This window comes from Capra hircus, chromosome 7, assembly GCF_001704415.2.
Source record: "Capra hircus breed San Clemente chromosome 7, ASM170441v1, whole genome shotgun sequence".
Lineage (NCBI taxonomy): Eukaryota > Metazoa > Chordata > Mammalia > Artiodactyla > Bovidae > Capra > Capra hircus.
In genome coordinates, this window is record NC_030814.1 from 3,909,392 (window position 1) to 3,925,938 (window position 16,547).

Below are 16,547 nucleotides of genomic sequence, written 5' to 3' on the forward strand. Positions count from 1 at the left end.
CAACTAAAACAGGCAGTTGGGTCTTGACATGTTTCTTTAAAAAAAAAAAAAAAAAACCTTCCAAGGTAATTCTAATTTGTAGCCAAGGTTAGAACACCCATCTAGATACTTCCTAGCCAAAATGTAATAAATAAATGAATAAATAGGTCAATCCCTATTTGTATTTTAATTTGAAGGATTGCTTCAGTGTCATTTGCTTTCAAAACACCAGTGTGCCTGTTTGCCTGTACCTTTAAAGCCAAATATATTTAGAATATAGCTAAACTTCTACAGTCCATTCTGAACCAACTTTTCAGCTCTAAGCTCCCAACAACTCTGTTTCAATCTTGGAGAACTCAGAGCATTCTAACGCTCTTTGCACTTTTATTCTGTATGTTTTAGTTTCTTGCTGTTTTCTCTGACACACTAGCACCTTCCTCTATACTTGGCAAAAGATGACTTACGTTGTGAAGGCCAACTTTTGGAGTCATTGCCTCTGTGACACTGAGCTAATCATAATTATGTTATGTCATGCTGATTTGTATAAATTCAGATCACTTGAATATTTTCCCGAGGAGACGAAGCCATGTTATCTGATGATAAGTATATTTTACAATACCTCTCTTCAAACTTCATCTATGTATGTATCCATCATATTACTTCTTACTTAGTTCAATATCAGTAATTACTTAGGTATATAATCCCAGAAGGAGGCATGTAAGTCTATGAATTTTTTCCCATAGACGTTTGAACTGTGTTCTCTGAACAGTTGCAAATTCCGATGGCTTTTGTTCCTACTCCTTGAATCATTTTAAGGAAAACCATAATGTAGGATGTCTTTTTCTGCATAAAATGGGGCCATACAGACTTAAACAGATTGGAAATATTTAAAATATCAGGACATCCATATTCTTTTGATATGTTGATAATTCACATTTGCTTACAGTGTATGTTTCAAATAGGAAATAAGTGGATAGAATTCCCTTTTCTTTACTCTTTCTGGCTTTGCTGCCACAGGAAGCCAGCTTGCCAACTCCTGATACCTGATATTTCCCTGACTAAAAAGTCTCTGATGAGATTCAGCATTTTCCCCAAGATAGGAGCCGTGAATTCTCATCTTCCTAAAGATGCATATGTCCCTTAAAAGGGTCCAGAATATTTCCTGCAAAACTGCCTCAGTCATAGGAACACCTATTAGAGCTCTTATCTGAAAGACAGGGTAAAATGCATCCTTCTTGCAACAGAAAAAAAGGAAACAAGCTTATCGTAAAATAGGCCAAGAACTTGAACATCAGCAGAACTGGGGGGTGGCGGGTGGGGGTGGGTTGGGGGGTGGGTAGTGGAGGCGGGGAGAAAACGTTTTAAATGAAAATTTGATTAAAACAAAATTAAAGCTTATCCTTCAGTTCCCTAGCTTAAGTTTTCTGACTTCTCACTGCTGGAATTCTGCGAAACATACATATGGTCGAGAAGAATTTCTGTTGATGGTTTTGGATACACATTTCTTAATGTGGAAAGGCCCTTGGTTTGTTAGGGTGGTCTGCAGCGCAATCTGCAATTACAGGTTGCTTTTCGTGTCTAGTCACAAGGGGACGAGTTACTTTTCCAGGACAATTTCAGGGTTAGATGGGAAATAATTCTGTAACTGAGAAACGACTCAGCGTTTAGGTGAGAGCTGGGGACACCCAGGTGACCCCACCTCGAGGGGGACTGTCTCTTCCCTCTCCAACCTGCATGCTTGGTGGCCCTGGAGCCTCGGTCCTCCTCAACCCGGCCGGGCCGCGGGCAGTAGCCCCACTGGGTGCAGACCGCAGGCCCGCCACTGGAGGGCGCGTGGACGCTTCCAAAGAGCTCGAAAGCGCCTGCAAATCCAGGGCGCGGGGACCGGGGGCGCCGGAGGAAAGACGCGATCTTTCCTTTCCTTGTGCTCATAAGTACTCGGGAGAGCCTGCAGGCTCGGGAGCCGAACCTGGCTGCTTTCCTGGGAACAGGCCTTCCCACTAAGGCAGCGAATCCCCTGGAGTGTCAGGCAGACGGGACCCCAGCGGGCCCCCGGCCCCGCGAGGCCGAGTCTCCAGGCGCCGCGGCGCCGCGCGCCCTGCGCGCCTCACCGGCGCTGCCCGCGTCCCGGGGCGCGAGGCCTGCCCGGCTCTAGGGCGGCCGCGCATAGCTGGCGGCCAGGGTGGGGGGGCGGTGCGGGGCCCGAAGCGCTGCAGCCTTACTCTGGGAGCCCGGGGACACAAGACGCTTTCCGATCGTAAGAGAACTCCTTCCCTGCCCTCCATTTCTTTTCCTGCACCGGGTTCGTGCAGACCCTTTCTCCTCTGGGCAGTGCGCTCTGAACCGACCTCGGAGCTGAACTAGGAAAGGTGTTTCGGGTGTGTGTAGGGTGGTCCCTGCTGCATTCAATGTCCTCCCCGCCGTGGGTTCGCATTGAATTGTAATCACTGTAAACTGATTTTCTCGACTTAATACACTGATTGGACTTAAAAAATAAGTGTTATCAAAGCATCACTTTAAAGAAAACTCGCCCTTGCTGCCCTGGAACCTTGAAATCCCTAGTAGGAAGAGGGCAATTCAAAGGCACCTGAGAGATGCTCGGGTCGCCAGATAAGCCGGGCAGCGCGCGTCGCGAAGACCCGGGCAGAGATTTACGAGAACACGTGGTCACTGTGGTCCCCCTGCCCGCCGGCTGCTGAGACTTTGTTATTATTACTCGAGGGGCTCCGGAGACGGATTTCGGCTTTCCGGCGGCAGGGTGGGATAACCCGTTCCTTTGTCATTAAAGAACCCCCTCGTCTCAGGTAAAGAGACGTGAGGACCATTCCGCAGCCCAGATGGGGGAAAAAAATGTCAGCATCCAAAGGGTTACGCGCGGCACAGCTGGGTTCGCGCGAAGGAGAGGGCGCCCGAGCACTCCCAGTAATTCAATTAGTCAGGTTTCTAGAAGGTGGGGCCCGAGATGGGGAGGGAGGGGGGTTTAGGAGGCGTGGGGAAGGGAGGAGATTAGGAAAACGCCTCTTTTCTCGTGGAGCAGACCAATCGGGTTGGATAGAGGGGGAAAAAAAAAAAAAAACCTCGATCGGTAAGCAAACAGCAGGCCGGGGCCAGACTGGCTGCTCCAGCCGTTCCCCACCCCTTCCCAAGTAAACTGCAAGGGGTTGGGGGGGGGGGGCGAAGAAAAAAAAAAAACCAGCCCACATGACCCGGGCGGCGACGGCGCAGGCGGCAGGCGCCTCCCCCTGTCGGGCCGGGCTCCGCGCCGCACGCCCACCCCGCGCCCCGGCCCCCGCGCCCCCGTCCACGTCCACGCGCGCGGCCCCGAGCTCCCGCGCGGCGGCGGCGGCGGCGGCGGCGGCGGCGGCTGTCGGCTTTACACGCAGGTCATTAACGAGGGGGCGTGCCCGAGGAGATTTTTTTTTTTTCCCATAAAGCATTTTCTCTCTCTCTCTTTTTTTCCTCCCCTTTCTCTCTTTTGCAAAACTGACTTTTACCCCTTCCCACTCCTCGCCAGTCGTTGCAATCCCTCCCGGGCTGCTGGTGCCGCCGCTGCTGCACTCAAGTTTATTTTCCCGCCTGGCGAAGGTCTGGGGATTCTCTTGGTGGTTTTCACACCCTCGCTGCTGCTGCACCCGAGGAGGGAAAGAGGAGCCGCTGCTGGAGGAACTGGAGGTTTTTCTGATGTAGTCATCGGGGAGGTGCCACGCGCTCGTGCGCTCGCTCTCTCTTTTCTTTTTCTTTTTTTCCCTCCTCCTTTGGCGTTTCCAACTGATTGATGCATCTCTACAAGTTGCCGGGCTTGGGGTGGAAGCAGTCGGAGTCGCAGGGACACTTCTGAGAGCTCCCCCCAGCGCTCTCGGCCCCGCAGCTGGGGGGCTCGGTCTGGCTCCCGGAAGGCGATCGGAGACTTGACATCGGCCCGTTCGGGAGTTGGAGGGGTTCATCTGCGAGGGGTCGTTTGCCCTCCCGAGCCTCACAGCTGGGTTGGTTGGCATCGCCCCGCGGGTCTCGGCATCCCAGCTCCGCCCGGCCGGCTGGTGCGTAACCTCTGCTCTCTGCGCGCCCCGGTGCACCCGCTCCCGGCCGAGGAAGGCGCGCGCGAGGGGTCCCCGGGACTCAGCCCGCGGCCGGGTGTCGCCTCCCGCCGCCGCCGCAGACGGACTCCGCCGGAGGCGGGGTGGGGGACCCGCCCGAAGACACGGGGAGCCAAACTTTTCTTGGAGGTTTGCGAAGCAAGACGTCTCCTCCAGAGCTCCGCGGCCGCTCCCCCAGCTCCAGGACGCCGGCGGGGCTGGCCGCTCCGTGACTCCAGATCCCGCCCTTCTCGGCGTACCGCCCCGTGCTCACCGCGCCTGGGACGCCTCCGAGATTTCCAGGGCTCACCCGGCTCGAAAGCACCGAGGAGGCGGGGGAAACGGGGGGGTCCTCGGACTGCCCGGGACCGCAGGCGCGAAGCCCCCCCCTCCGCCCCCGCGCAATCCGCACGGAGCTCCCCTGCTGCGGTTGCCGCCCCCTGCCCCCCCAAAGGCTGCCGAAGTAACTTGGAGCGAAGCGGGGCGCGGTGCCCAGGGCCCCGGGCGGCGGCGGAGCCGTGCGCAGCCCGCGCCGCCGCCGCTGAGCCGGGCCCGGCGGGCCGGTGTATGTCTCCCCGCGGCCGCGGCGCGCCCCTCGCGGTGACTGCGCAGCGTGCCGCCGCCCGGCCGGGCGCGCACCGCCCTCTGCCCGGGTGACCGGCCCGCCGCCGCCGCCCGAGACCCAGCTTGGCACCGCTTCCCCCGCCCGCGCCGCCGCCGCCACCGCACACACGCGCGCGCTCCTCTCCATCTTGCGCTTCCCTTTCTTCCTGCCGACCCCTCCAGCGGGGCTGCGAGTTTGCCTGGATCGCGCCTCTACTCCGGCGCCTCCTTTTCTTCTCGCTCGCCTCCGCCCGCTCTCAGATCGCTGCGCGCCCCGCTGCGTCCCTATTCATTGGCGTTTGTCTGGCCCCCGCTCGCTCGCGCCCCCCTCCCGGTGTCCGGACCCCTGCTCTCTCCCTGGAGTGGCGCGTCGGGGGCCGCGCCGCTGGCCGCCGTGATGCTGCACGTGGAGATGTTGACGCTGCTGCTCCTCGCGCTGTGGATGTGCGTGTGCAGCCAGGACCCCGGCTCCAAGGCCGTCGCCGACCGCTACGCCGTCTACTGGAACAGCAGCAACCCCAGGTAGGGCGGCGGAGGGTGGGGTGGGGGGCGGCGGATCGGAGAACCGGGGCTCCCCGGGCTTCGGGGCCCTGCGGACAGAGCGGCGGCGCCTGCCGGGGACCCGCGCGCCCTGGCCGGCCGCGGTGCGCGCGCTGACTCTGCGTGGGCTCGGGCGCGGGTTGCTTGGCAGGCGCTCGCGCGAAACGCGCCTCTCGTGGGCCCCCTCTTTATTGGGGTGCGGCGGGGGAGCCTGGGTGCCCCCTGGGCGTCCCCAGGGCCGCCCGGACCCGCGGCTTCTGCGCAACGCCGGGGAAACGCTCGGAAAAGGCGGGAGTCCGGAGTGGAGACTTCGCTCTTGCACCCGGGCCGATCCGGCATCCGGATCCAGGCGCGGGGCTTGGGCGAGGAGAGCCTTGGGCGCAGCGCCGCCAGGAGCTCCCTCCTGGAGCCTGGCTGCGCAAGGATTGCGGGGGAGAACCCGCCAAAGATCCCCAAAGTGTGTGTGTGTGTGTGTGTGTGTGTGAATTTTTCCTTCCTTTTCCCCCGATGCGCTCGGAAGGCGCACTGGCTGGGGGCAGAGAGGGGGCCTGGGAGGCGGAAGGTGGAGGTTTTAATTTTCCTCTTATAATTGCGAGGAGAGCAGGCGGCCCCCCAGTCCGTCTGGCCCTGGCGCTCTTGGAGGTGGGGAGAACGCTCCCACCTCCTGCGCCGCCCGGTGGGCGCAGGGGGCCAGAAAGTTTGATGGAAGGCCGGGTCACGGCAGGCTGGCCGAGCTAGCTGCCCGAGTTGCCCGCCCCTGGAGGTGGGAGCGCTGGGTCCGGAGGCTGGCGGCGCCGCCGGAGGCACGCGCGCGGTCACCTGGAGCCGGTTCTCCGGCGCCGCCCGAGACCGCCGGGGACGCGGGGAAGCCGGAGACTCGCGCCCCGGGCCGCCCGAGCGCTCGCGCCGGCCCCTGGCCGCCGGCGGCCGGTCCTGGCTCACAGCCCCGGGACGTGGGGCGCGGGGGTCTTGTCCGCAGGGCTGGGAGGCCCCCCTCCGGGTCGAGGGCAGGTCGCAGCTCTCCTTTCGCCCGGGCAGCGGTCGGCCCCGCTGGGCCCACTTTGCTCTGCGTCTCCGGGACCGAGGCCAGCTTCCAGCGGTGGGCTGGTCTCCGCACCCTCCGTGGAGGAGGGAAACAGCCTCGATTATACCGAAAACCCCAGCTTTGTTTTTTTTGTTTTTGTTTTTTTTTTTTTCCCCCTCCCCTGGGCTGGAGTGGAAGTTGGGAGGCCAAGGAAAGAGTTCGCGGTCGCTGCGCGCGTGGGGAGAGGCGCTGGCCGGCGCCTTAGTTTTTCCTCGCTCCCCGTGGCCCTCTCCGCCGGCCTTTGTTACTTTGGCACCGGAGGGCTTCCCCCGCCTGGAGGAAGGTCCTCTCCGCTGCAGACAGGGAGATCTCCCTACTAGCGGTCCACCGGCTGCCAAACGGGGAGAGAGTACCCACCCCCCCAACACACCCCTGCTCTCCCAGGAAAGACAGTCACACCCAGGTAGCCCCAGACCTGATTGCAGCGCCTGGCCTAAGTGGAGACATCCCTCAAAGTTTGGCGTAAAAAAACACATCTCCTGGAGATGGGTGATGGGATGGGAAACTCATTTCTTCTCTGACATGCCACTTACCACTATTAGGAAAAAAGACAAGAGAACCATCCTGCCAGAGGAGATGCCTTTTATTAAAGCTGACAAGACAAATAGGGCGAGCTTTCCAGTTGTGATGGTGTTAAAAGCAAGTCTCATTATGTTGGTTGGTTTTATTCCCCTTTGGGCTTTATTAGACAGCATATTCGAAAGAGGAATTTATATTTTAAACTTTAGTGCCTTATTAAATAAAACAGCAGTGAAATTGGTTCGTTGAATTTGGGACATTTTGCTCTGGCTTGTCTTTTCTTTTCCCCACCCCAAACTTCACAGGGTGATCTTTTTTTTTTCTCATGGTATTCATTTATTGGAATACTTGGGAGTTCCACTCGTCCTGGAAGCATCAGCAACGTCCCCAGTCTACCCCCTCCTTCTTAACCTGTCAAGCTAGTCTGAGTTAGTTTGAGGACATTTTATCTTAGGTTATCTCTGTTTTATGCTTTTGATACTGTTGTTTGGTTTGAGATTAGCACATTGATTTTTGTCACAGGTCATGTTTTTTAATAGATCTGCCCTGCCTGTGGAACACTCTCTTGTTCAGGATGCCGTGGTGTCTTTGAAGCTGCCCAAAGTTAATCTGTAGAATTTTAAAATACCAAGAGTATTTCTCCAAGTCAGTGTTCTAATTTGAAGCTTGTGGAAATACTGTTTATTTGATCATTATCAATTTGATAATGTTTAAAAGGAAGAATGATGTACCCCTACCCAAGAGATTCAACTGTAATTTTCGTACTCTTAGGGATCTGTGACTGTGTTTGTCTTTATGTGTCACTGCAGTAAAACTTACTTTAAAAAGTAATATTTTAAAGCTAGGTGCCGGTAGGCAGATTTGTCTTAGAAATGTTGGTGCTTTTTTGATGAATGAAGAAAAGGCAGCTTGGATGTAATTTAAAAGGAGCCAAATGCAAAATAAGTAATTTAGAAACAAACAGCTTATCACAAAAGGTAGTGAAAAAATAGTTTAGAAAATTTGAAGAGGTCTACTAATTTAAATTTTTTGTTTTACATTTTCTTTTTATCTATTGTTTGTATGTAAAGTAAGCTAGCCGTGCCTTTTGATTTTACATGAGTCATGTCTTTTAAGATTTTGCTAAATGAATAATATTACCAGAAGACTTCAGTCTTGTAGAAAAAAGTAGAGAACTTTAATTGCAACTTAAACAGACTTAAGAGATTTTTCTCCTGGAAGAAAAGTTAAGTGGGCACATTAAGATGATAACAAGTGGATATTATGGCAAAATGAAGTAAATGAAGTGTTTTAGCTTATACCTATGGACTTCAGTTTGAAATTAAGTTTAGAATGAAATTAAAGTGTTATATCTTGATCACAAGGTTTAAATACCTTACATGTGACTTGTGCAGTCATAGGCGTTTATGTGCTGTGTTGGGCTTCACAGTTGAGAACTTTGGTAACAGAAGTAGATCACAGCTCTCAGTTCACAGAGAAAGAAAATGGACAGTTTACTTGCTGTCAGATACTTTTACTCTTAGACTTGGTCTTCCCAGGTATTCACTTCTAGGAAATAAAGGTTCACTTTTTAAATGCTAATAACTTTTAAAATTTCCAGTGTTTATTGGCTGGTGGGCAACACTGATTTTATGTGTTGACTCGCTGCAAATCTCTAAAATAGCAACTGGGACCTATCAATCTGTGTAGGAATATATGATAAGATTTTTATAAGTGCATCTTTTATATTTTAAACATTTGAAGAGTTGTATGAGTTTCACCTAAATAGTAAGAATGATATTAAGATCCATTTAATGTTATGCTCTATTCTGAACTGGCCTGTTAGAGTTTGAGTAATTAAGAACCAAGTCAAGGAGAATATAGCTATTTGTCCTTAATTTAATAACATAAAATACTTTTAAGTAACTTTTAAAAAGATTTTCAACAATAGAACTTTCTTTACATTCTCCCTTAGTAGCTACGCTAATAACCGTAGAGATGGCTTAGTATTAAGAATATGCCTCTTAATCTGAAACATGCTATAAACAGTTTGATTCTTTCGGAGAAAATATTCTAACTGTGTCTACTGAAAAATTCTTGGATTCATTTGCCCATTTACCAAAATGATGCTGGTATAAGTAAACCTATCTCCTACTGGTTTGCATTAATGGATGGAATGGTAAAATAATACAATGTGAAATATAACCATACTTCAAAAGTACTGATTCTCTTCAGTTCTTTGCTTCTGTTCAGGTTTGAGAATCACCAATTTAAAATGTTATTCTCTTATGGGAAAAGATATCTCTATAGTTCAACTGGGATTTTATAAATTTCAACCTAATGGTATGTTTTCTTTGGACTTGTAAATTAAACATTTCATGTTAGAGTAGCAGGTAATTGACACCATTTAGTTTTGCTAACATGTAATCTTGAGTTGTGAAAGTGATACAAATTCTAGATCAACACTCCAGAATCTCTCAGGCAGTATGTATGTGACTAAGCTGAGAGACGTAGTAACATTTTACCCTAATCATAGTCCTTGCATATTATCTTCTCTTTCAGAATTCACTTGTTTCATTTTTAAAAGTCCAAGCTGTCAGTGTCATATATATATATATACCGTTACACCAATACTGTGCCTTTTTCACTGACAAACAAGTATCAATGTGGTCCAAATCTAAGAATCTGTTTTGAGGAAATATGGAAAGTTGATCTTGGTTTTGAAAGACCTTATCACCAACCTTGATAACTCTAGTTTTAGAATTTTATATCTTTTAAATAGTATTTCATATATTAGAAACAAAAGTTCTTCAAGTAAAAGACATTAGTTAAGAGTCTTTTAACTTTATTAACTCCGAACCTCAGTGTAACATTTTATTAGATACAGTGGGGTAACTTTGTTATTTTGATGTTTATATCCATCTGCTTTAAAAATAAAGCCTATGTGATGGAAATTTATACCCTTATCCATTTGTAGGAAATGTGAAGTGACTTCCCCCGCCTCTTACCCTTTCTTTATCTAGAATTTTGTCAAAGGAAAGCGTGCTGCTCATTTTGGGCCAGTGTTCCAGAGGATTTTGAAAGCAAAACAAGCCATTGGGATGTTAGGTTCCACTGATTCTATGCACTGCGCTCTGTGTTCGTAGTAAGCCATCAGAAACAGGCAACTGTCTTTTCCTTAAGAGACTGGAACATCAGTGCTGTTTGAGGCGCACTTGATGTACAGTCTAGTTTGGCATTTCCAGGGTGAGACCGAGGTCGATAAATTCTTCACGATGAAAAGAATCAGAGAGAGCCTTCAGTAAGTCGTTACCTCCTGTTAGTTGATTTCAGTGGGGTTAGCTAAGCCATTGGCTCACCAGAGGAGCATCTCGTTGCCTAGTGTGTTCTGGCTGATAATCAAGAGCTGTAGAGGCCTCTCATTTGAAGGCTGGGGATCACATTTGGAGGGGACATTTAGTGATCTGGGGGCAAATTAACCTTGTGAATTTCTTGCCATTTAATCTTGTGAGATGCCTTCTATCCACTGGCCTGATTTCCTGTAGGATGGGACAGATAAAGAGGAGCGTCTCCTTTTTCTCCCCTGTTGCTATGAACCAAGCAAGCTACCAGCTTCATGCTGGGCCAAGAAATGAATGAATACAATTAGTCCTTCGGGAGTCCTGGCCTTTGCAAGCTTAGAAGTATATGCCCAAAGAGTGTACCTCTGAGAAAGAGAAAACATTAAAATGGAAAATGAACAAAACATAGGGAAGATGTGAAGAAGAGAATTTCCTGTGAGCATTTGGTTCACTGTTTAATGTTTTTTTTTTGTCCATTTTAAATAATTTGATTAATATTTTTTTTTTAAAGATGCGCCTTAGCCCTCTTCATGTTCTTTGTGGGTGTTGGTTTTGAATAACTTCAGGCAGTAATGAGAACTTAAAAAGCTATGATATTTTAGATAATGAATCCCTCTTATGTTCACTGAGGCCATATAATCCATTTTCTTTCCAGAAAGAGTATGCAAACTGTTAAAATGGCAGCTCTGATTAGAATGTTGAAAAGGAAACGTGTGTGTCATAAGTACAGTGAGGAAGGCCCGGCCTCCCACCAGGGTGCTCAGTCAGGAATGAGTCTTCCAAAACGAGGAAAAATTGCCTTCTGATCGTTTGTGACGGAAAACACCTTCATATTCAGGTGTAAAACCTCAAAGAGGAGTATGAGAAATGAGATATTAATATTCACTTTAGTCATTTGTCTTATGATGGTGGCCTTAGACAGCGAAACATCAATAAATTGCTGTCTCTTTTAAGGGCCTGATTTATACTATTAAATTTATATTTTCTTCTGCTTCTCAGCCTATACCCCGAGCTGTTTGGTAGAAAAGTTTCCTGTGATTAATTTGAACTTCCAGTGTTTCTGAATGGAATATTACTCACTACCAGGAGCTCGGTTTCCCCTGGAATTTGCCTGCGTTCATGTTTGCAAAGTTGTCAGAAACCAGGCAGCACAATGACATAGAAACCCTCAGTTTAGAATTAGGAAGTGATGCTGTGGCGTCTTCTGTATTACAACTATTATGCCTAGTTTTTTAGCATAAATAAAAAAGGTCCTTATATTTTACTATTCTTGATAATCTATACTCTTGAGGGATTCATTGTGAACTACTGAAATCTCTATACTATTTTCTAATCTGAAATCCATGTAGATGGAAACTTGACGTTGAGGTTTTTGAATATAGTATTCAAACAGGGAGTCACAGATTTCAATAAAACCATTATTTTAAAACAGTGAAAACTTCTCCCTGAGTTAACCAGTTGCTGAGAGACCATAGTGTACCACAGTGAAGGTTAGCTCAGCTTTCATTCAGGTAGAATTCTATCATTTTCAATAAGGAAAAATAAACCTTTGTCATCTCGAGAAACATCCTTCATGCAATTGACAGTTGACAGGTTGAAGAAAATGTTACTGTCAGGCCTTATTTTCCCCTCAAGTGAGAAATAAAAATAGTTTTGAGTGATTAAAAAAAATCCATTTAAAATTATTTCAAAATGGAGGGGAAATGTTTTCAGCTTTTACATATATGTCATAGAATTAATCTGCCATTTGCTTCAGGGAAGGTCATCAAAGTGCGGTTCCCAGAGAGGTTATCTCACAGCTTAGTTCCTAGGGTATTCACTTGAAAAAGCCAAATTCAGCTGATTTGTTTGTGACAGGGTATCACCGAGCATTTTCTGATGGAGTTCTGTAAAAGATATAAGAGACCGATGTTACTCCTGTTACTACTTGTCAAGTGACCTGATTCTCGAGCTGGTGATGGCGGTTCTGGTGTGAAGGCCGGGGGGGGGGAATTTGGGTTTTGTTGTAGCTCTGTGTATATGCGTTGGCCCATCAGGCTATTAGCGCACTAAGAGCAGACCTTTAAAAAAAATGGCTTTGCTGTTAATACTTTTCAGTCACTGCCCAGCCTGATCCGTGAGTCTCCATGTGGAAGTGCGTGAATATATGCTTGGAGATGAGAGGAAACATACACAGAAGTTCTTGTTTCTCGATTTAGAAAAAGCGAGGTTTTGGGCTTTCAGTTAAACCAGCGTTTCTTTTCTTTCCCCCAGAAGCAGCCATCTTGTTTTAAGACCGATTTTATTTCTTTCATGAAAATGGTCCGGAAATGAATATGGACGGTAGGAAAGGGCTAAACCACTTTATAGTCATCTTGAGCAGGGGTCTCCATTGAGAGCTCCCTCTTATCTGTGAGCTCACTAAAAATGCTGTCTTCTCGAATTTAGTTGTCAAAAATGGATATTTTAACTTAGTAATGATATGTTTTAAACCCAGGCATATTATATTTTCATGTTAAGTATTGGGCTGTACCATATTTACATATGTATTTTTCTCTTGAAACTTATAGTTTCTCAGTCATATATTAATATCTCCTATTATCACTGCCCCCCCCAATCCTGATGGCCTTTTTCTCACTGTATTTAGTCTCTTAAATTTGTTGGTTGATATATATTTTTTCCCCCAAATTGCTCAGCAGTCCTCAGAATCTTTTTCTAGTACGTGGTACTGATAAAAACATAGGTACCTCCAAAAAGAAGCACTTGGGGTGCTTTAAGAAGCATTATACGAAACCAGAGCCTTTCCGCTCCCTGCAACACAGGCGTTCAGTCTCATTACTAAACCGTTCCTGTGGGTTCTTACAGACAATTATTTTGGAAGTAAATTCATATTTGTTATTAAAAATAATGTGAGTGCCCTGAGACTGTGGTATTTTCCACCATGTTTTAAATTTCTGGATGCATTTGGAGGAACATGTGGCCTAGTAAACTTTACCAAAAATTTATACCACGCTTCTTGCTACTGCTTCTGTTTGGTGATGTCTGGGAACGTTATTCCCATGCACTGCAGTAAAAACAGAAATTCTTAAGAATAATTTCAAAGTAGCCTGCCTCAGTTAACCTGATTAAACTGGGCACAGATTGAATACTGCTGATGTCACAGATGGTTTTAGTTCATTAGAAGTAGGATTTTTGGTGTTGCAGGGGCAGTGTGAGGCGATATATAAAGTACATGTTTTGGGATAAGACATACATCTCATGGACTTCTCATTAAAGTCCAGGTATGAGTTAACAGCTTTTGTTACCAAAACCCTTTCCTCCACTATTCATTGTCTCTTGTTCTTTGGCTGATGGAGAAGGCTGAAATAACCAAGTTGTTCAAAGTGACCTTTTTGTTTGAAATGAACTAGCAAATTGCTTTTGTTTTTCCTTCCTGCCTCTAAGGTGTCAGAATGTCCATTCTGGTTTGATTAGTGACTTATTTATGTATGTAGAAACTGTAATTAACAAATAGCTCTTGCCTCTGAACTATGAAAGCACATGTTATAAAAAGTAAATGGAAGTATCTTCTCTGATTCAAAATGCTGCTTTGCGGTTTTGAGGCAGTCGTGGCTTATTTTGGTGGGATAATTGTAGTACTGATCGTGGTCTAGGTGTTGATGGTGGTGGGCATGATATGAAGTTCTGTGGTTCACAGGTGCCAGTGGAAAATATGGCTTCGTCACATCCCCCCAACTTTAATAATAGATAGGGGACTTGACTTTTCGGTGAGGTTTTCTTTAATAGTATTTCATTTTATGGAGTCAAATGGGGATTAGGGAGGAAAGCAAAAATAAGTCTAGATATGGGGAAGTCATCTTTTGTGTTCAACAATTAGGTTAAACAAAGTGGGGGCAAATGAGCCTGGTTCCCCTGCTGTTGTTTCGGGGCCAGAAAATACAGACAGATGTCGGCATGTGGACGCGGTGACCTCTGACCCACACAGCACGACCGCTGCCCTGGCTCACAAGCGTCCCCAGTGAGCATGCCACCGCCGCAGCAGCCGCCTTTTGAAGTGACTGACACTTGTGATGGAGAACCTGAAGGGGATTCTGTAGCTGTTTGCAGCTCTCCCGAATCTCAGCCTGCTGGCTTCAGGTTTAGCTTCCTCACCTTCCCTTTGATGAGCCCCATTTCTTTGTTGGGCTTAGACAGTGCTTCTGGGACTTCCGGAAGGGACCTGTGTCCCCGTAGGCCCCGTCAGTCTTTTCCTCCCAACAAATTTATTCATCGGGTTGGGATAACGGAGGAGGCTCAGATGTATGGTTCTGCCGCACCAAGTGTTTGTCTGCTTTATTTAGCTAATATGCTTTTCTTTTTCTTTTTTTCCTAAGACAGGTGAAAGCAGTGGTTTTGTTGCAGGCCTTTTCCTGTAGCTTCTGCTCTGCAATCTTGCCCATAACCCCTGGGTTCAGACAGACCATTAACATTTCAGATACTGTGGCATTCAGAATTTTCTTCATATATTTGTTTACTGTTACTGCTTCAGGAAACTTTTATGCCTATTTTGGTAGTTTTCTGGCAGGGGCTCTGTTTATTAAAATCTAGTGACCCGGCACTAAATGGGGTACAGTTCAGATAGTGGGGCTCCTGACAGGGTTTTGTGTCGAACCAGAGAAAATAATAGGGAAGTGAAAGCTGCCAAAATGTGTCTCCCAATTACTAATTAATCAGGCGAGAAAGGACCTCAGTGACGGAGCTGGTGTCTGCCATGCCAGCAACGAAAGGGACGCCTGGTTTTAAACTCTGTAAAGCAAGCTGAAGTAAGCCTCAGGGGACACAGCACCCAGAGAGTTGATATCACAAGTGTTCATTTTTTTTACGTCCATGTGAAAACCAACATTGAAACTGAATCATTGTACCTCACTAATAGTATCAAGACAGGAAGCTATTCTTTATGCATTTTGCTTATTAATAAGCAACATCTTTATTCTTATAAATATTTTAATATGGATTTAATAGTATTCGTGGTTTTAGTGTTGATGTAGTATTGTATACATACTTTATCCTCGATAGAGACTTGGAGGGGGGGAAATTAAAAATTTCTTTTTTTAATCATATGCCTGTCATCCATATTTTAAGCATTACTGTAATTGAAGAACAAAATTCTCCCCTCCCTTGGAAATATGTGTGTTTGCTGTCTCAGGGTTTCTAGTCTCCTCTGTCAGCCTTCCCACTATGGTTGCTGGACCCATAATTAAATGCCTGTTACTAGTGTATTTTTTCCATAGCATTTACAACCTAGAAAGAAAAGGGTCTTGTGTGGAACTATAGCTGTCAGGGGAACAATGGAACTAATTACACACTCTGCTGTCGCCCCTGTCAACTATACTCTGGGGAAACCCACAGCGTGCTCGAGTGTGGGCGTGTATGTATACGGGATATTCCATATGAGTATACACACATGGGGTCAAACATACCTGATGGCTTAACCTAAAACTCTGAGATCCCTGAAGCAAAAAAAAAAAAAAAGCATCAGGACAGTCTAATTCAGTTAATTAAATAGAAACAAAGCAATTCTTTATTGGGAAGAGGGCTCCCGCTTTAGTATTTGTTCTTTAAAATCTGACCTGGGAGAGTCAGCAATACTTATTGCTCTGAATATGTCCTTATTTTGAGTATCGTTTTGGAATGGTCCTGTCACCCATAGATCTGTGCTCATTCTTTACTGTGTAACTCTCTCTTTCACGCATTGTTATTTCTTAGCTCTTGAGTTCGGTGTTGGTATCTGGTTGTTTGAGGACTGATTGCTTTGTTTATTATGTATATCTCTCTGTTCCTGTATTTCTCATTGGGTGGCTTTGGCCATTTCACTCTTCAGTAGGTGGATTTGGGAAAGAAAATTAAAATATATATATATATTTCTGAGATGTAGAGGAGCTCTGGTGTGAGATTTGGTAAGAAGAGACTTTGTGGCTATTGAATAAGTTGAGGTTTGGAATCAGTTTTGAATTTCAATCATCCATGCCATTCCTGTTCTGTGGTACCACATAGAAACAGGACTTGGCCCTAAATAATATTTTCCATTACTACTTTGATTTCTTGGGTGAGTTCTCCTTACTGTATTTAAAACCAGAGCCAAATGGGTAAATGCAGGAATTATATGTTGATTTAAACTGAGTTTTCCAAAGGTTTCACATTGAAGGAATATTATAAAGATCACTATCTAACGGTAGTAATATATTTCTGTATTGGATATCTAAAAGTTACAACTGGTGAAACACTGAGTGATACCTGCAGACAGTGGTGGATAAGGCAACATCTGTGCCCCTAAGGAACTTGCAATTTTGTGTACATTTAAGAACTGTATACACATGATCACAGGGCAGAGAGGAAGACACTGTTCTCATCACATATGTGATCTTCACCTCTGGGTTTATTCGGCAAACATTTGTTGAGTGTCCACCGTGG

General features: G+C 46.9%; 1 protein-coding gene and 1 pseudogene across 2 annotated transcripts in view; one reads left to right on the forward strand and one right to left on the reverse strand.

Moving 5' to 3' along the window:
- LOC102184996 overlaps positions 1–3,894 on the reverse strand; it is a 34,080-nt pseudogene extending 30,186 nt beyond the window's left edge.
- EFNA5 (ephrin A5) overlaps positions 4,686–16,547 on the forward strand; it is a 293,163-nt gene continuing 281,301 nt past the window's right edge. The window contains exon 1 of one of the 2 annotated variants that reach the window (XM_018049990.1): positions 4,686–5,177. In XM_018049990.1, coding sequence (XP_017905479.1) covers positions 5,053–5,177 — 125 coding nt within the window. In that variant the 5' untranslated portion in view covers positions 4,686–5,052. The remainder of the gene's footprint in view (positions 5,178–16,547) is intronic. The other variant, XM_018049989.1, reaches the window with a different exon arrangement.